Source organism: Pieris brassicae, chromosome 9, assembly GCF_905147105.1.
Source record: "Pieris brassicae chromosome 9, ilPieBrab1.1, whole genome shotgun sequence".
NCBI lineage: Eukaryota > Metazoa > Arthropoda > Insecta > Lepidoptera > Pieridae > Pieris > Pieris brassicae.
The window spans coordinates 13,216,317-13,236,337 of NC_059673.1; the positions used below are offsets into that span (position 1 = coordinate 13,216,317).

Genomic DNA, 20,021 nt, shown 5'->3' on the forward strand with positions numbered 1-20,021 from the left:
TTGAAAGGGTGCAGAAAAAGTTTCTTAGAAATTTGTATAAAAGAATGCACAATTTTTTTCCTTACCTCTACCCTACTAAGTTCTTGATGGGGGTTTTAGGGTACAATTCATTAGAACTTCGTTGAGATTTAGCTATAATCAAATTTGGTTTAAGCGTAATTAAAAACAAGACGGAAAGCCCATACTTGCTGGGAGAAATCATGAGACAGTACGTTCCGGACAATTATTACCGCTGGTTATGTTTCCATAACCTTTTTGCTGTGCGTTCCGCTCGCACTGTCCAGCGTCAACAAGCTCCCGTTTTTTGAATCTTCACTGTAGACGAAGCGTATGGGGGTAATATACTTGGAAAAGACAGAGAGTATAGCAGGAGGTTTACTGCCAATTTTGTAAATAGTTTAATTGTATTTTGTTTCAGTTTTATGTAATTTTTAGTTAGAATTTGGCCATGAATGGGCTGTAAATAAAGAAATAGCAGACTCAAGATAATGGTCGAGAGGCTTAAAAGCAACCAGCAACTAAATTTGATGTATGAGTTTACGACCCCAAATTAAAAAAAACACAAGTTATCTATTCACTCATACACACAAGTAATAAAACTTTAGGGTAAGATTCAGTAGCCTTTCTAAATATCACCTTTTAGTATCTATCTAGGGAGATGTGTCCTTTCTAGTAACAGAAAGGACACATAGACGAGACTTAGCGCTAAGTCTGACATCCGTACGGCAAAAATGTATGGGACTTTGATATCCAGGAGTCATAGTTCAGGCTTGATCTTGTTTCTGAATTTCACCTTTAGAGCAAAACTACAAGAGATCCATTCTTAAGAATTTATGCGGTTTCTTTGGTTTCTATGTTTTATACATAATAACAATAAATAATCAATGGCACTACAACCTTTTTAGGTCTGGGCCTCAGATTTCTGTATCTGTTTCATGATCATTTATTAATCGAATATAGACAAGTAGGTGATCAGCCTTCTGTGCCTGACGCACGCCATCGACTTTTTGGGTCTAAGGCAAGCCGGTTTCCTCACGATGTTTTTCTTCACCGTTCGAGCTAATGTTTAATGTGCACATAGAAAGAAAATCCATTGATGCACACCCGGGGGTGGAACCTACGACCTCAGGGATGAGAGTCGCACGCTGAAGCTACTAGGCCAAAACAGCTCTATATATGTATACTCGTATGATTCTTTATACATATAATATAGTCTATGTATTTGATCTTGACTATGGACAGTGCGTAATGTCAAATGAGTCAAATTATTTTATACAGGATTGTGTATGCCCTAAATTATTTATCTACAATCTATGAGACACTTGATTTAGATTCTATGTACAGATTTTAAAATTACATTATTAAATGATAATTACTATCACTAATTGGCCTGCTAAAAGCATCAAAGGCTTGCATAATATTATATAATATATATATAGCTAACAAGCCCTAATATGAAAGTTAAAAGTTACATTTCAGTTTTTTTTTACCGTCGTGCTAATTATTACTCTTTCTAAATTAGTTTTTTTTCCTTATAATACTTGATAAGACGCGATAATTTTGATAAGCTTAAAGTGATAACAGGGGTAATGATGTAAGACAATCCCTATTTTGATTTAAAATCCATTTTGATTCTATTCAATCATTGAGCTTCTGTGTGACGAGACTTAATCCGTAGAGATTGTTATACTTGCTTAATAAAATTTTCCATTTCTAATAGCATTTACTACAAAGCTATGTTTGCGTGTGGATACTGTGGTAAAGAATTTAAATATGAGAGTGAAAAGAGAAGGCATGAAATAAGTCACAATCCTCAATTTGAGTGTACAGAATGTTTTAAAAAATTCAGTTTTGTGTAAGTTTACAAGTCTTACATTTGTATTATTTGTTTTATTACTTTATTCAGAATGAGTAAACGTGAAATTTCAGTTCTGCTTTGCGACGTCATCAGAAACAACACAAAAGAACTGGAATAGTCCAATGTTCTGAATGTAATAGAAATTTTAGAGATGACACCTTGCTTAAACGTCATATTAAATACGCTCATAAAGGTGAGTAGGTACTTGTTAGATAGCAATTCTTAGTAATGTATATTTATATGCAGTATATTCAGTTAGTATCACATCTAAAAAACTTTTGTTGTTTGTCTCTGCATTTATTGTGCTACATACAAAATTGATATAGAGTGAAATTATTACTAGGAACAATGTTAAGATATTCTTTATGTGATGTTAAGTAAATTTACCCTATGTTTAATGAGTTAATAAAATGACATATAATGTTTTAGAAACACATATTTGCTCTAAGTGCGAAGCAAAGTTCAACAGCCAGCAAGCTTTGTTGTCTCACCAGAAAAGTCATAAACCAAAGTCGGAAAGAAGATATCAGTGCAGTTACAATGCATGTGAAAAAACATTTAACTTTGCACATCATCTTAAACATCATGAACAAACACATTCAGCGGAAAAACAACATTACTGCTCCAGTTGTGGGAAAGGTGAGTAAACTCTGATTCATGGTTTATATGTATTCCGTCTTTTTGAGGTTCTGCATATCTAATATCTATTTGTAATAAACAAATTTTAACATTTTGTAATAAAAGCTATAAATGTATATATAAAAAAATATACATTTTGTATTTGTTCATAATTAAAAAACAGTGTTTCTTATCATTTAAAATTGGTGTATCACTTACGTAACTTAAACTTTTATTAACTTAATCTTAAATTGTTTACAGGATTTATTCAACTACATCATTTGAAAACACATTTGAAAAAGCATAAACCAGATTCTTGGCTCAAATGTAATTTACCAGAATGTTTGAAGATATTTACAAATGATTATGCATTGAAGCGCCATCTGGCAACACATAGTGAGTATTTCATAAGTTATTTCTTTTAACAGTCTACTTGTAACTGCCTAATAATTGCTTTTACATTGAAATTTATTTCCCATTTCAAATTTGTTGTTACAGAAAATTTGATAAGTGCAGAAGACTATGAATTATATTATGAATATAATAAGATGACATCACCAACTTCATCAGAAGGTATTGATTTGTGAATAATTTAAATAGCTGCTGTGTATGTAATTGTTTTAATTTTTTTTTTGTTTTCAGACAAACATAATGATTTAGAGCAGATGTACTTGGAAGATGAAAAGGAAACATCAGAATTGTTTAAAAAGTACCAGTTGCTTGAAGATTTATCTTTGAAGAAAAGTACAATAATCACTGAGAGAATAGAGAATGTCCCTAACTTAGTTAATTATAGTTTAGGTGATAGTGCAAATTTAAATATTAGTGTGAATAGAAGTGACGATGCTACTTGTAAAGGCTGTGATTGTGCAAAGAATACAGAGACTTTAAGAAATGAAAATATGCCAGAATTTAAATATAACAGTGATGGTACAATAAAAATTAAAGAATTTATAGATACTGATATAACAATAGCTAAAAATTTTAAAAAAGAATATATTGAAGATAAAAATGACTTCAGTAACTTTGATATACCGTATAATAGTTGTAAAGCAGTTTTAGGCAAATGTATTGTTTCTGGTACTGGTACAATAAATGAGAATTGTCTTTGTGCAAAAATGGCGATTGATGATAGTCCAATGATCTATCATGAAATTAGTGAATTAACACCAATTCCAGTGTAATTAAAGTTATCATTTATAAAATATATTGCAATGTTGAAAGTTTTGTGTTTCTGTTAAATAACCTAAACATTTTTAACATAAACTTGCAGATAAATATAATTAGAGGCTAAACAAGGGTATGGGATATAGAAGAAAAACTCAAGGTTTTATTTTGATTAACTTTATTTACAACATATCTCTTTACAGTTTCAACCATATTATACAAAATATACCTTAGTTAACAAGACCTACTATAATTATTATTTTACAATCAGACATCACTTCCAAAATAAATCACTGATATAATATTCATATATATATTATATATGTACTATGTGGAATGTGTATTATAAACTTATTATTTATCACATAACACAGTACATGGCTAAGGATTTTAATATCTTCATCAATGCTGTTTTAAACTGCCCATATAGTGTTTCATTTAAATAAAATTAATATCTAGTTATGGTAACAAATTAATATGATGTTATTCTCATTAATTTATATTCTTTTTTTAACAATGGAAGTACGACGAGTAATAATTGACAATTTTTTACTTTTTATTATAAGTTTAGCAGAAGCATGTCTTAAATTGAAGCAATAAATAATCTAAAATCGACGTAATCATGACTCCCTAATTTGACTAGTCTAACGAAATAATGATTAAAATTATAATTAGTATCAATACTTGTCAAATTAATGAAAATAATTGTTCAATATACGATATAAAAATACTTCATCGTAACTACATAAAAAACGACGACAGATAAATGATAGGCAGATTGCGCATTTGCTCGACAGAAATCACAGGAAATATAATATTACAATGTACAACCTTACAACTTTAATTTTAAAACTAGTTTAATTTATTAACTACGCTTCATTATTTATTACAGAGTCATCGTTAGTCGTATCTATTGTCCTTCTATCACTTTTTTTTGGAGAATCACTAATTGAATTTAACTCTTCAATATGTTCACTGTTGTAATTTTTCTTTAAAGATTCCTTCTCAAATATAGGAACTACATTTAAGTATTCAGTTGGTGAGTTGTTACTTAAAATATCCGATTGCGTTGTCTTAGTATCGTCTAAATCGTCGGTATCTAAAAGAAATGTTGAAATTGGTAAAACTTCATAACCCTCTTTTTTAGTCGTAGCATCTAGAACAATATCTTTCAGTGTAGCCGCATTTAATTTTGAAGTCGTTGTTTCTTGGTGATTATTTAGTAATTCGTTAAATAAGTTATCGTTTTCTGTTGACTGAGGTGCCATTATGTCTGGATGCATTGTTTCTGAGGTAGCATCATCTATATGATCTTGAACAGCATTTGTTTTCCCGTCAGAAGTCGCTAAATTATGCTGCTCATCAGCGTTTTCATTTTGGGTTTCGTTCAATCCAGTTGGTTCAAGATCATGACCTTCTTGTAGCTTTTTTACAAGAATTTTATTATTTTCTACTTCTGGGAGAAAAGGATTCATTTCAGTTTCATGGTCTTCATATTCGTTAGCAGAGGAGTGAATTGCTTTTGGTGGATTTGTTGTTAGATTATCGTTTTGACTAGGTACTTCATAGATTGTTACACCAATGTTGTTAACAGGTGAAGAATTTTCGCTTAGTTCGGGAATTAATGTTGGGTTGCTGGTGTAATTTATAACTTTTTCATTTGCTATTTCTTTAATAATTATTCCTTTTTTAGTGTCATTTTCATAGTTCTCCCACACAGGTGCGGGATTGCCATTAACAATCAATGAAGGTTGGTTTAATGGTGATGCAGTTGTGACAAAGTCGGTTGTCATATCATTTAATGCTTGTTCTGCGGTTTTATAAATATATTCATGAACAGTTGTGGTTTCTGCTTGCACTATTTCAGATGTGGGAGTTGTTAATTCCGAATTAATAGTATTAGTTTTTTGGTTTGAATTTACTCTCTTAACTCTAGAATCTTCAGTGTCATAATCGTGAGCAATGCCGTATAAAGGCATATCTTGGTCAGACATTTTACTATTATTGCTACCCATATTAGTTAAGTAATCTGGTTCAAAATCATCTTTATGCAATTCTTTACTAACTGTATCATCGACTGTAGTTACGGGTGAATCCGTAATTTCCTTAATTTTAGAAGTTTTCATCACATCTTCGTAATTAACTTCGGTTACTGTTTCTGATAGCCAATCTGACTCTGTAGTTCCTTCTGTTACTTCATTGAAATTTTTATCTATTTTTGTGGTTTTTTCAGTATCAATATTTTGATCTTCAATTGACTTAGATGATCGATTATAAAGTGCATTTAGAGCGTCAAAAGTTATTTCATCGTTTTCGTGTTTTATATCTTCTTGCATTACTTCTGTAGTCGTTGCTACTTGAAATATTTCTGATTCTGTTACTTTTATAATGTCATCTATAATTTTGTAGTCTTCAGTGGTCGAGAATATCTTTTCTTGCTCAACGGTAGCCTTTGATTGTTTATTAATTGTTTCTAAAGATATTACACTTTTATCATCATTCATTTGTTCTGGTTTAGTATTTTCCTTTTCATTTAATAGTGCTGGTTCTTCAGTGGTCATAGATTGTAAAGTGGTTGCTATTATGCTATCATCAGTTTCATTATTTTTATTTATAAGATCGAATGTTATTTCATCATTGTCTAAATTGTTTGATTGCGTAGTGCTATCTTGTCCACTTTCTCCTAAAGATTTTGAAGACCTTTCTTCTGTATTTATTTTGTCGTTATTAAGAACTTCTTGTGAGTTTTCTATAGGTTTGTTAGCATAAAGAAGAGATGAATCAACATTATCATTGTTTAACCAATCGCTTGTCGTAGTTGTCTCAACGTTTGAACTGAATATGTTTTGGTCTGGCATATTGTTTAATATTGATATTACTTCAGGTTTTGGTTCATACGATGGTTCATTTCTTATATTAAGATCAGATATTGAAATTCTTGTAGTTGTTCCACCTGACATAGAACTATCGTTACTTTCACTTTGCTTTGATTCCTCAGACGACGAGCTTGCCTTAACTAATAGTGACTTCTCAATATTTTCGTAGATTTTTTGGTCTTCTTCACTGTTAAAACCTGAATGATGTTCGGTAGTTTCAGAGAACTGATTGTTGGACTCCTCACTCATATCTTTATCTGTTGCAATATGAGTGTCACCGTCATTCATAAATGTAGGATCGGTTACCATCTGATGTACTTCAGTTGAATAAGTGGTGTGGTTTTCATCAGCTAAAGATAATTCACTTTCAATTTCCGCGCCTTTTATATTTGTTCTTGACTCTGATTCTGTTTCAGAAACTTGAAAAAGGTTTGACTCTGTAGTGATATCAGATTCTTCCTTAAAGCCGGAATTCGGGAAGAATTCAGGTATGCGGTCTGGTTTATTGTTCACTTCATCTCTAGGATCCGAGTTTGGTTCAGCCGTTGGTTCTAGTGAAGAATTATTTTCAGTTGTTGGTTGGTTTTGAGGAGAGTTAATATCAATCCCTGCATTCGATTCACGTTCTTTATTGTTGTTGGTTTCAGTAGTTGGCTCCGGTTGAGCTTCAGCAACGAATGTGGCCTGAGGTTCTGCGGTTGGCTCGGGTTCCGGTTGGGGTTCTGCAGCTGGTTCAGCAGTTGGTTCTGGCTCTGATTTTGGCTCTGCAACAGTTTCAAATTCTGAAGTTGGATCTTGCTCTGGTTTTGGTTCAGCACTGGGTTCAGATTCTAAAGTTGGTTCAGGCTCTGGTTTTGGTTCAGCACTGGGTTCAGGTTCTGAGGTTGGTTCTGGTTCTGGATTTGGCTCTGGCTGAAGGTGAGATTCATCTGCCGATTCTGCACTTAAATTAGGTTCAGCTGTTGGTTCAGGTTCTGCAGAAGGTTCGGCTGTTGGCTCTGGTTCAGGCCTTGGTGGTTCCGCTTCGTCATGTTCACTATGTTGACCAAATATATGTGAGAAGTTAAGATCTGGTTCAGATTCAGTAGTAGTTGTTGTTGGCTGAGAATTTGTATCTTTCCAATCAAATCTATTGTCTGTTATTTGGACCGATTCTGTTGTTGGTTTTTGCGTTTCTGGATCCTGTTTCGACGACATAGTGTGTGCATGGAAATTAGAAGTATTAGATTCCTCAGAACTTTCTGATCTACCTTGGGTATTATCCAAAATATTAACGCATTTTTTAGGAGAGTACATATCAATGATTTGCCCGGGCGGACATGTGCAAGTAAAATCAAGACTTGTTTCATCAAATTCACAACCGTGATCGCAGTCATTGTTGTTTACTTTGCACATGTCTAGCACAGGTCTTGCATTAACAGATTCCTCAGCTACATGATATACACTTATCATTCGATTACTCCTGTCTAGATAGCTGTTTAAATTCGTTCTTAAACTATTTGCAGTCAAAAGGTCTTCTGTATTTTCGGAGTTATGTTTTGGCACCCAATGAATTCGATAGGTTACGATGACAGATCCATTTCTGAAAAAAGAGAGTGGGCGTATTTAATACAGCATTTATATATACACAAATATAAATCTATATTCTAATCGATCTAATTAATTATCTTTTTTGAAAGTAGATAGAATTAAAGTTTGTAAACAAGATTAACAATCAACGGCAAAACTTGTATCTGGACATACCTTATCTGAATAACTTCAAGCGATATGTCATCACTAGATTGCATATCTGTTTTGTCAAATATTGCTTGTTTGAGTGCATTATTAAAAATTGAAACGAATTCTCGATATTCTTCACTGTCTGGATCCTGTAGAGCGGGTACAAACTCTTCGTTATCTATTCTTAATTCACCTTCCACCGTTCGTGGTACTGTGGAGTACAAAAAAAATCGTTAATTAGCGTACAAAGGAAGAAGCATATTATTATACTTTTATGACCGATCTAGTCTTGCGATGTTGTACGTCTAAAGGTTGCTGTGAATTAAAGCCTTTCCTTTTCATTTTAACTTATTTAACAGATGAAGTTTCAAACCGTGTCTTTACTGAATATTTTTCTTGAAAGCAATTTCAGTGTCCTCTTAATGTCTATTAATCTTTACAGGATATATTTTTATTGTTTTTACAAAATGGAATTTGATGTTGTTAAATATAATTTTATTGACAAATCAATGATAACAATATCGTCAATATGTATAAAGGTTATAAGCAGGTTAGTTCCCATTCCAATCAAATTATGTTGTGCTGCTCGTAATTCTTATTTTACTGTTTGGACAGGACGTACCATACATATTTATATCCGACTCATCTGATGAAATAACACGAGCGTCGTTGTCTGATTCAATCGCAATTGTAGTCTCTTCGGGATGATGGTGATCGTGATCATGGTCATGGTCATGTGTCGCGTGGTCGTGGTCAGAGCCACTGATGCCTCCAAAAGCTCGCGCTGAACTGACAGATGCGTTGTACTGCTCCAGCGGTGTTGGGGAATTGGAAAAGAGAATGCCAGCTGAAACATTACAATTAGTCAAATTTAAAATACTGTTTGTGTAGCATTCGGTTTCAAAAGTTAATTTAGAAAGAAGCTAAGGGATCTGTCTTGTACAAATATGTACTCTTTAATGTCAACCTTATTAACATTGATTTATAATTAATATTCATATGGTATTTAAGGCATATATTTGAGTACGATATTCAATACTTACTTGCTGCTAGCACTATAAGGGCTACAACTGCTGCAACAACTAGCCCTAGGAGAGTCCAGCAAAGAGGCCGCTTGCAGCCAGCTTTTTCGCCCCTCTTGTCAGCTGTCACATATAACTTCTCTCCTCTGTAATAAAGGAAAAATGTGTTTTATTTCTACACAATTGTATTAAATAAGCTTATGCCCGAATGAGTACATATGCTGATGTGACTTATTTGTAATTTTATTAAAATATATACAAAGAACAATATTATAGATAAGAAAAACAAACAACATAAAAATTATCTAGGACATGCTCACGCTAGCATATTATATGTCTTAGGGTAAGAATTAAAGTCGAACCTCAGCGCTAAGTATGAGTCTTGGTTCTGTCTCGATTTTGTAACTTTGCCTTGATATTAGTATAAAAATACTTATTACAGCAAGATTACGTATTGTTTACCTATTTTTTTTATTCGTAATATTTTAATGATTAATAATATATTAGTAAGTATTTATTCTCAAATACAGTAAAATCCCTTGTATGTAGAATATGTATTTGTAAGTGTAAAGTTATGTTGGAAGGAGGAACAGGGAACGCAATGCAAAAAGTATGCCAGTAGGAACGAAACCTAAGGGTTATTGAACGAGATCGACTATCAATTTAGATGGCAATTACATTATTTTAGGGCTTATTCAAATATTTATTAAGCTTTACTGAATAATGTGGCGATTTTAATAAAAAGCTGTCTGTAACAGGAGGTTTAAAAATAAATACCTTCATTCATTGATATTATGTACAATTTACCAGTTTAAAATCAATCAATGGCGCTACAACCTTTTTAGGTCTGGGATTCAGATTTCTGTATCTGTTTTATGATTATTTGTAAATCGAATGGGCAAGTAGGTGATCAGCCTTCTAAGCCTGTCGACTCACGGTGTTTTCCTTCACCGTTCGAGCTAATGTTAAATGCGCATATATAAAGAAAATTCTTCGGTGTACAGCATAGGGATCGAACCTACGACCTCAGAGATGAGACTCGCACGCTAAAGCCAACACTGCTCTTTAGTTTCTATGTTTAGTCCATAAAATATCATTTTTCTATGCCTTTTTTTCACTTTTAGCTTTGAGGTCACTTTTATTTATTTTAATTGAAGTATACTATCAAGAATTGTCTATCTTTTAAGCTAAAAAGATAAATCATGCTAAAAAATAAACAAAATGCTTATAAAGAAAACCGTTTACAAATTTGCCATATGTCTTGTATTGTCTCTGTAATTTGTCTACATGGAACTCTTTCGTTTGTGGTCAGATATGTATGATTAGACGTTTTAGTCCATAAAGCAATAATTTTAAAGAGTTAATTAAGAGTTCCTAATAAAATTGTGTTTATTTAAGTTCCATATGTGTATAAATAAATGTCATTATATTCTGATATATAGTAGTAATAACGGTTCAAGTCTCGAAATATCTAAAATTAATTTAAGTTTCCTTCCTGCATGATTTCGACAATTATCGCTAGTTGCTGAACATTGACCAATTCGTTATTATCTACCATTAGAAATCGGCGCGTGAAATACAGCAACTTTTTGAAATCGACATCGGTAATTTATTACTACTTTATTATAATCTGTGGACGAAGTACAAATAACTCGAAATCCAGTTTCTATTCTGATTGTCGGTAAATAATGTAAACACTTGGTTCACTTATAATATGCAAAAAAATAAAGAGAAGTTTGAATAAGTTTTTTATACTTGTTTATGTCATTTTGTCTTAATCTAATTAAGGCCCTTCTATGCGGAAGATGTTATAGTACCCACACATATTTTAGTCGATTTCATTACACTCATAACGGATGCGACGGATAGCCTAAATGGTGAGGTACGGGGTGTCCTAATACCGCTAATCGAAATTCAGTGAAACAAGTTTCAGAAAAACAAAAAAAAATTGGAAATAAAAAAAATATGTTGATATGTTCCAGGATCACTCGACCATGCTAACCACTCATCACCCGATCAATAAAGTCAAAGTCGGACTTATCGCCGACATATTTTAAAAAACATTTCTGTGTTTGTGCATGAAAAAAAGTGTCATTATTAAGCATTTAGATAAACACTTGGAACACAAACGTTATCTAGATATAAACCAATTAATTAATTATATATGTTTTATCTATACGACAATCATTACGTGCAAATTTGCACGCCGCGTAGAATATCCATCTGCAATATTTATTCATTTATCGCGAGAAGATCAGCCAATAATGGGACAGTAAAATGATAAATTCTATACTTCCATTACTATCCACTGATAAAAATACCAGAATGCTTCTGTGTCACAACATAAATACTAATAATATACTGACTATTGATGAGCCTTTGTGGAAACCTCCGTCATAACCCTTTGATACATAAAACACTGCGTATAACGATTGTTATTTTAAATAAATTTTCAATCGAAGAAAATCCCATTAAAACAGATAGTTAAAATAAAGAAATAAATGTTATTTTAATTATTCATTCTTCTTAGTATCAAGTTTATATTAAAACGACAAACCCAACAAAACTTGTTGACTGACGTGACTAAGGTGCAACAGCTTGGGCGAAATAAAATAAATAATAATAAATATAATAAAATAAGAAAAAAGTTTTTTCATAAAAATATTATAAGGGCAATAATAAAAGTGTCCGTTAACTTGCAAACTAATGTCTTTCTAACTAAGTAACTGGTGTAAGGTTAGGTTTAAGTAATCTTGACGGGGGCACACCGTGGGGGGGTTGGGGTTACACCTGGACCGATCCCCAAACTTCCCGCGTCACTTTAAAAAGTCCTACAATAATACAGGTTTTAAACTTTGCCACTCTCTTAATATTATATAAGACAAGGAAGTGTGGCAAAAGACAATACTAATTTAGTTGTTGAGTTAATTACGTTACAACTTTTGCACGCCAAGTTGTCTAATCATATCTATAGCTTATAGGATACGCTTAGTCAATGAATCAGTTCATTGAGTAACTTTTGACATTATGAATGGGAAATATCACGTTGTTGTAACATTGTCATCACATTATAGTAACTAGGCTATGTCGTAGGTACCATGATGCGTGTTGGGCAAGGCTCATAAATTACTATTTAAACTAGTATATGCTAAAGAATGATCATTTCAAAAATATTTATTTATTTACCATACACAAAAATATACATATAAAAGAGCAGGTTACATAAGTTATTAGGCAACGGGCAAATACAGTTTTAATAAAATTTAAATTATTGTCTACTTATACTAAAAATTACCTATAATGTAAAATACAAGTTTCCTTTTAGATCTGTGCTCTGAATAAGTTGTGTCACATGTATGCCTAAGAAAATAATCCACGTAACGTTAAAAGATATAATAATCCGTGGTTCAATGCGGTACTTTTGATTTCCTTGGCTGCACGTGCGTTGAATGGTACATTTGAACAAATCATGTGAAATGCATCTGAGGTATAGGAGTGCGATTGGACTTAGACATAATAACACAAAAGGTTTAATGCAAGATATTTTCGCGTTTCCATATTAGCTAGGGCCGGTGAAGAAATATAACTGAAGTAATTGAATCTTGCTCAGTGATAACATTACGGTTCGGTATTCAATTGTTTAGTATTACTTTTCATAATACAAGCTAATAAAAGTACTCCTTTATTTGTCATAATTACTTAATAGTTTAACGTTGATTTGGAGCAATATTAGCAATATTCCGCTTACCAATAAGCGGAATATTAAAACAAATTGAGAATGTTCTAATTCTAAATTGTGTGACGTGTTTATTGTCGTGTCTAAGGTTGTAAAGTTAAGGTTCCGTTCTAAGCTTCTATGTACTAATCTTTATAGTTTTTTTACGTGGAATTTGTCTAGTAAATAGAGTGTGGGGGGGGGGGGGGTGATTTAATGAACTAGCTGCACAAAGTATGCGGTAATAGGACGTAGAGCAATAGTAAAAGACAAAAAAATCTAATGCAGCAGTTATGTTAATAAAATATAACATGGGCTTAAAATGAGACTACTACTTCAGTGTTGACAAGATGAAATGGAATGTCAGGCACGGGACAAATAACAGTCGCTTCAACTCATCCTCTATTGTTTAAATTTCTTTCAACAGAATCCTTTGTCTCTATATGAATATGCAACGGCTTTCTAAATATCTGTAACTGGAGTTTTTAGGGGTCCTGTGAAGATTTATTCCACCAGATTTATTCCGGATATAACGACGAAATTAGAGACTTCATCGTCGTTATCATACGCGAAATCCACTGTATTTATGAATTGGATTGCAATGTAACGTACATACATTTGTAATTAGGGTTTTAATAAAATATGAATTAGCGGATTACGCTGATTAAATATAATTTATAAACAGATTATGATAAGCTGCGAATTGGTCTGCGATTAGTTAAACAACAATAACCTAATGTTAATAAATGAAGAAGTTCCAAAGTTTATGAAGACTTATTGTTTGTTATGAAATTCCTTTGTTTTTACCCTACATAGTAGCCTATTAGAAACGCGATTAGGCAGATCTGTGGCCGAGAACTAGGCAGCATGGGTGTCAAATCCCCCATTTCCTAAAACGGCACTTTATATGCTTTAAAGGCTTGGCGTCTCCGGCCCGGGCTACTACGACTACGGGACAGCTACTTAGGAAATACGAAATACAAACCTGGAATTCATGAAATATAAGACTATTTTGTTTTAAGGGTCAATATTTGCTTGCCAATTTTTACCAAAATCTGATATAACGACATCGAAGGGCCTATTCATTTTTGGTCATAACTATAAACCGATAGTTGTAACAGCCGATGACGTTTTTATTAAATACTTGATAGGTACAATAGAATTCAGCCGGGACTTTTGATTTTGGTCAATATAACCGGTATGTTGTTCTAAACGATGTCGTCGTAAACGGTTGTAACTGTATTGTACTGATTTGATCTAAAACTCTTTCTTGTGCCCCGTAAAGTTATAAATTACATTTTTAGAGTGTATAATGCCTAAAAGACGTGGTTAACGGTTAGTTAAAAAATCGAACACGTACTTGACTAAAAGCAACACTTATCCAATGACAAACGGTAACTTTGAGCCGGATTTTGGTTAAACAAAAGCTTGTTGAACGATAATAATTAGCGTTTACTGTATTTTCTAAAGCCTACGTTTGGTGGAAATTTTTCGTGATGCGTGTGACATCGTATTATGTTTCGTTTGCGAGAAATACATTTCTTTTGCTGTCTTGCCACCCAATAAGAAAAATATTTATGACGTATTTCTAACTAGTTATTATTTCTCCTACATAACTATGAATAAATGATGAATATTTAAAAAATATGTTTAAAGGAGTTTCTAAGCCAACGACTCTTATAATCTCTCTCAACTCAACTACTATGTTCTACTACTAATATGAGCAGCATAGTTGGCTCTTATGAGAAACAAATTTAACTTTTGTTATTTTGTCGACTTATTAAACTTTATTATTTGTCTATAGTAATTATGGCCATATTATTTTTATTTTTAACTTTAACTAATACTTTACACCGCAAAGGTGTTTATAAAACCGCTAGTTACCGCTTTCGAAAATAGAGATTTTGAAAAAAAAATTGAAACCATTATGTTTTGCCTTTTTAGCGACATCAAGTTCTATAACTATATCTACGACTGTTAAATTGACAGTTTCACGGCCTTTAGAAGGACTTTATCCATCATGGCTTTGTAAATGTCACAATCTATCTATATGAATATTTTAACACAGATTATATCAACGTTACTTATTCGCAAGCTCAAGGCAATTTGACATTCCGCGCGAAGCTGTCAGTTGGAACATACATGATACGAATTTGAAATTAGCATGTTTGTGAATCTTATGAACCGTTGACGCCTTTACAATTGGTAACACCTTCACGCTTTTTATAATCACCTATGAGCGTTGACGAATTAAAGCATAACGATCGAACGTATGTAAATAATTTTCGCCTGTTAGCGATAAAGCCTCCCATTGTCTGCCTAATTAAATCAGTTTTCTGATTATTTGATAACTTAAATTTAGTGTTTAATTAATAATTACATCAGTCGGTACACCTTACCTTGTTTAAGGTTAAGAAACTTTATATTTTTGCGGTACTACAGTCCTATTCATGAGAGTCGGCCATATAGAGATTCTTATAATATCTTTTATTTATTTTCGAACTGCTAAGAGTGACGATATGACAATAGATTCAATATGTTTCCAATAATAGGGAACTGCTCTTAAAATTCACTTTAAATAAATTCTGTAATTCGATGTGATTGATTGGTTATTTCACGACAGTTAGTAGAACAAGGACCTTTGTATCGAATATGAGTATTGCGGTTACAATCAACACAAGTTGGGTTTGTATCACATGCGAAAAATCTAACCTTAACATAGATATAAATGGAAAGACAAGTCAAAATAATTACGATTTATTAGTAGCCTGTCTATGAGCGCGTGCTTAGTATCTAAAGGTTAGATATATTTTTCTATCTATGTAAAGGAAAAGTGAAATATTGGCGCCTGTTTGTTGCTACAAAACGAAACGTGTCCAAAATTACGCTCCTTAAGTTACTAAATGGCTTGATCAACCAGACAATAAATAAAAGTTTATAACAAATTACAAAGTAAGCAAAATATTACATCTATTAAAAGATAAGAAACGTAATCATGCGATCAAGGGACAAATTATCGCAGCTCTGAGATCGAATAATACTGTTAGCGCTAAATAAAAGCAATTGTAGGCTATCTCACCTATCACTATACTTAAGTGTTATCACCGCCATTATATATACAATGTAATAATAAAATATTTAAATTGATAAATTTATAAATGTGGTTCTTGCTTTTAAAAGATATGTAAAATATCACGTTAGTCATTGTTTTGAAAAACAGTAATGTTTTTATGTTTATTACTGTCCTTTGTTCGTTTTTTAAGTAAAAACATTCTTTGTAATTTTAAAGAACATTATGCACCAAGATTAGCTTAACTTTAAGCTTCCTTACCTCATGTATTTCCTGTGCTCGTTAACTGGAACGAAGTATTCATCATACGGGTTCGTTGCATTCATGTCCAACTCCACATCTTTTTTCTTCGCGCCGTTCTTTGGTGTCAAGTTTATTAGTTCCAAATTGACGGCTTCTAGAGTTTTCGTATCCCCATTCGCTTTGTGGCCGTTCTGTGGGAGGGTTGACGCGAAGGAATCATTATGGTTCGGGTCTTCATCATGCTGGTAGGCCCTGTTGTCGAAGCCTGCGGGGGAGGGTGGAGACGGAGGCCGATGTTGCGGCCGTGATGGCTCCCGCGGCGACGCGGATCTGCTGTGGTTATCCATTAGTTTCGGAGCTGACTGACATCTGGAAAAAAAGGTTTACCTTAAATACTTGATTCAAATCGCCTGACGTATCATGAACAGTAAAGGAAAAACAATGCGTATCAAAACCTTAACTAGTTGAGGTAAATCACAACAGTATTGCAAAAAGGGGGTTTTGTAGAATGAACAAAGTATATTTATCAAGTTTTTGTTATAAAGTACTTGTATTTCTCTCGTCTATAATAAATACTAGATCGATTAAAAAGTTATATGCTTTTGTCTACATTTTTACTGAATTCATTTATGTAATTAAACTTTATAATGTCAACCACAATAAGGGCCCTATAGATCAGGTAAACGAGCTTAATTAGCTACCTAAAGTGGATGGGTACGATCTCGAAAATATAACTATTTCAGGGTATGCTTATAAAGAAAAATACTTATTGTAACAGTTGATTTGTGTCATTAGTGGGACTTCAAGTGAAAATAGCTATAAATAAATTCGTTAATAACATGTGTCCTTACACTCAGTAGGCCACAGACGAGGCAAGCAAGCTTTTACTGATTCAAGTTATGTAAATACTCAATTATCTTTCTTCAACACTAAATCGCGCAAGACTTGTATTGCACCGTAAATAAAAATTAATGCCCCACACTAAATTACTTAGCTAATAGATATTATTGTTGATTTCTAAAACATATAAGGTATTGGGGTACGGCAAAGACGAAACTTAGCGCTCCAAACTCCTCTAAGCCAAAATGCAATACGTTTTTGACATGTCACTCTTTAGTCTCGTTTCTAAATCATATATCTTTGCAGTCTTTCTATACTGATATGTCTTTAACAAACGCGATGCGAAACCTATTTAATACTAGCATAGTCTTGTCTGTGTGATCAGTAATCCTACAAACAAAAATAATCCTTAAAACAATATAAATAAGCGGCAAACTTGCGTAATGTATTTAAGAGATGCCTTAAGAGAATGGAAGAAGCATCAAAGGTTGTAAATGTCAGATTCCTCACGTGGGCCAAGGGTCAAGGATTGTTTTAATCAACGAACAATATATTTTTTGTTCGATTTTATTGAACACTGTAGTAAAGTTTTTTTTTATATTTAGTATAACGTACTCTGAACTCAACCTTTGGCCGAAATTAGCTTATGATATTTGACTAATAAAAACAAAAATCCTTGGTATATATTATAAAATTAGTGCAAAATAATTTAAAAAGTAATCTATTTTATACCTTATCCTTGCTATATCCCTTCTTCTACTTAATGGAGAGCCAATAATAGACCTAGTGTAATAGTACCGCGCATGCGCAGACCTCGGTGTCCGCGGAGTTTTTCTATATCGAACATCCCTTACTAGATTCCCTCCACCAGTCATATTCACAGATCACAATTCCCAAAACACTTGTTTATGGTCGAGGCGTTGACATTTTTTCTTTTTTTATGGAGGGAATTATTACAACCCAGGGTTGACGTCTGCGCGATCCGACAAAACACTCCAGTTTCAGTTGACGAAGACAACAGTTATGAAAACATTAATTGTTAGTATTGTTTACAAGACACGGTGTGTTCCAATGATTATTGAAATATTGCATATTTCATTTCTATTTCGTGACTAAAATTAAATTTAGATCTGCCTATGGTCTAAATCTAAATACGTAGAAACTTTTATCCTATGGGTAGATTTAAATTCAGAACATATTCTCACTAACATATTCTCTTGAGTTAAATAATCAGAAGTCAGGATGCCGATGGAACACAAAGGTTATATTTTAGCCTTAGCCCAAGGAGATATTTCAAGGGCGTGAATTTTTTTCTAAAAATAAATACAACCAATAGGACATGTGAACCTTTGAGCCTGCTTCAAAGTAAGCATCACTTTTTTCATGTAAAAATCCCAGATATTAAAGAACATACGCAATATATCCCTATGAAGAGATCGGCCTGTATACAAATAGTTTCTTGATGAACAATCAAGGTGAAAAATAAACATGCAAATACCGCTATTCAATTGCATTACTAGAATATAGTAAATACCAATAACGTAATCATTTGCAAGATATTTTGACAAATGACTGTTCTTTTGGTAGTGCTAAACGCGGGATTCTACTTCTGACAAATTTTGAATTAGACATTTCTTATTATGGGATTAACTGTCTATGCTTATTATCCTTATCAAATACAGGCTTATTTCTAAACGATATAAGTATTTGGTACCAGATATTCATTTGCGTAGTATTGTGATAGTATACATAGATATTTGTATTAGCTATTATTGAAATCTTGGTAAGAAAAACATTTTTAACGTGAGCCTAAAGAAATCTATAGAGGTAGTTAAGAGCTTTTGTATTTTTGTATCGAGAAATTTATCTTTAAAGTTAAAATTATATAAAGTTTCTGAAAATCATTCGACAAGGTAAAAATTGTAGTATTTTCGAGTTTTCATATAAGAAATTTCATTTTACAACTGACGATATTAAAAATGAGTTTTTTTAATATATAATTTTTTCTAGGTATTAAAATCTATCAATACGTATTTAAATCTGTCTATCATAATTAAGTGTAACTTAACTGACTTAGTAAATTTATTTATTTAACCAACGGTATAGGTATAATAATTTTTATAAAGTAAATTTTTCATTTGTAAGTTTTTTTTATAGATTATATGTTATATACATTTACGTTGGTATTGGGACTACGAAATAAATAACAATGAAAAAGTAATTGTATTTTATTAACTGTAAAACTAAGCTTCATCAAATCAAAATAACTATGTTATGCAGGCATTCCAGCCAAGTAGTCTAGATGTGAAAGGGAACCTAGCCGCATACTAGACCAACGGCATACTGCTTACCAGTTTATACAACCTTAAAGGACGGTAATAATTTTTTATCATATTATTTATGTACCGTGTTGATTAGCAAAAACGTTGATCAATTAACATTTGTTTTAATACTGAAGTTAAAGTTTGTTAGGTTTAATCTTTGAATCGATTTTGAATATTCTTTAACCTATAGAAAGCAACGTTATTTGTACCGCAGACTATGCTTTAACCCGAAAGTGAAAAGAATTTTGTGGTAGTCGGATTTGCAAACTTGAAAAAATAACGATACGGTTTAAGAACGATTTAACTATGAAACACATATGAGTGACTGTGAGATAAGTTGTACAGCTTGATATTGCCTACAAAGGTCAGCTTATCAAACTTTTGTATTATTAAAAACATATTATATTAGCGTTTAAGATACAGGCTAGGCTTAGTATAAACGCTAGTGCTCACAGAAGCATATTATGTATAAGGTTAACCAAAATTAATATGTATGTATCTCAGCGTTTAATTGCCTATTGTATGTTTACAACCTTTAGAATGTAAGTTCAAAATGTAATGTTTTTTGA

General features: G+C 32.4%; 2 protein-coding genes across 2 annotated transcripts in view; one reads left to right on the forward strand and one right to left on the reverse strand.

Moving 5' to 3' along the window:
* The first annotated feature begins 1,422 nt into the window (after positions 1-1,422).
* Positions 1,423-3,699, forward strand: LOC123714641 (zinc finger protein 37 homolog). Its single transcript, XM_045668997.1, has 7 exons — positions 1,423-1,594; positions 1,721-1,855; positions 1,930-2,051; positions 2,288-2,497; positions 2,738-2,872; positions 2,975-3,049; positions 3,119-3,699. The coding sequence occupies exons 1-7, from the start codon at positions 1,590-1,592 to the stop codon at positions 3,658-3,660; spliced, it is 1,224 nt and encodes a 407-aa protein (XP_045524953.1). The 5' UTR covers positions 1,423-1,589; the 3' UTR covers positions 3,661-3,699.
* Positions 3,700-3,842: 143 nt separating this feature from the next.
* Positions 3,843-20,021, reverse strand: part of LOC123713994 — a 50,421-nt gene continuing 34,242 nt past the window's right edge. The window contains exons 3-7 of the mRNA XM_045667950.1: positions 16,307-16,657; positions 9,282-9,406; positions 8,861-9,085; positions 8,263-8,449; positions 3,843-8,101 (exon numbers count right to left, since the gene is read on the reverse strand). Coding sequence (XP_045523906.1) covers positions 4,513-8,101; positions 8,263-8,449; positions 8,861-9,085; positions 9,282-9,406; positions 16,307-16,635 — 4,455 coding nt within the window. The 5' untranslated portion in view covers positions 16,636-16,657 and the 3' untranslated portion in view covers positions 3,843-4,512. The remainder of the gene's footprint in view (positions 8,102-8,262; positions 8,450-8,860; positions 9,086-9,281; positions 9,407-16,306; positions 16,658-20,021) is intronic.

Coding starts and splice junctions, on each gene's coding strand:
- LOC123714641 (XM_045668997.1), top strand. Junction 1,856..1,929: donor TTTAAAAAATTCAGTTTTGT/GTAAGTTTACAA, acceptor GTGAAATTTCAG/TTCTGCTTTGCGACGTCATC. Junction 2,498..2,737: donor CTGCTCCAGTTGTGGGAAAG/GTGAGTAAACTC, acceptor AATTGTTTACAG/GATTTATTCAACTACATCAT.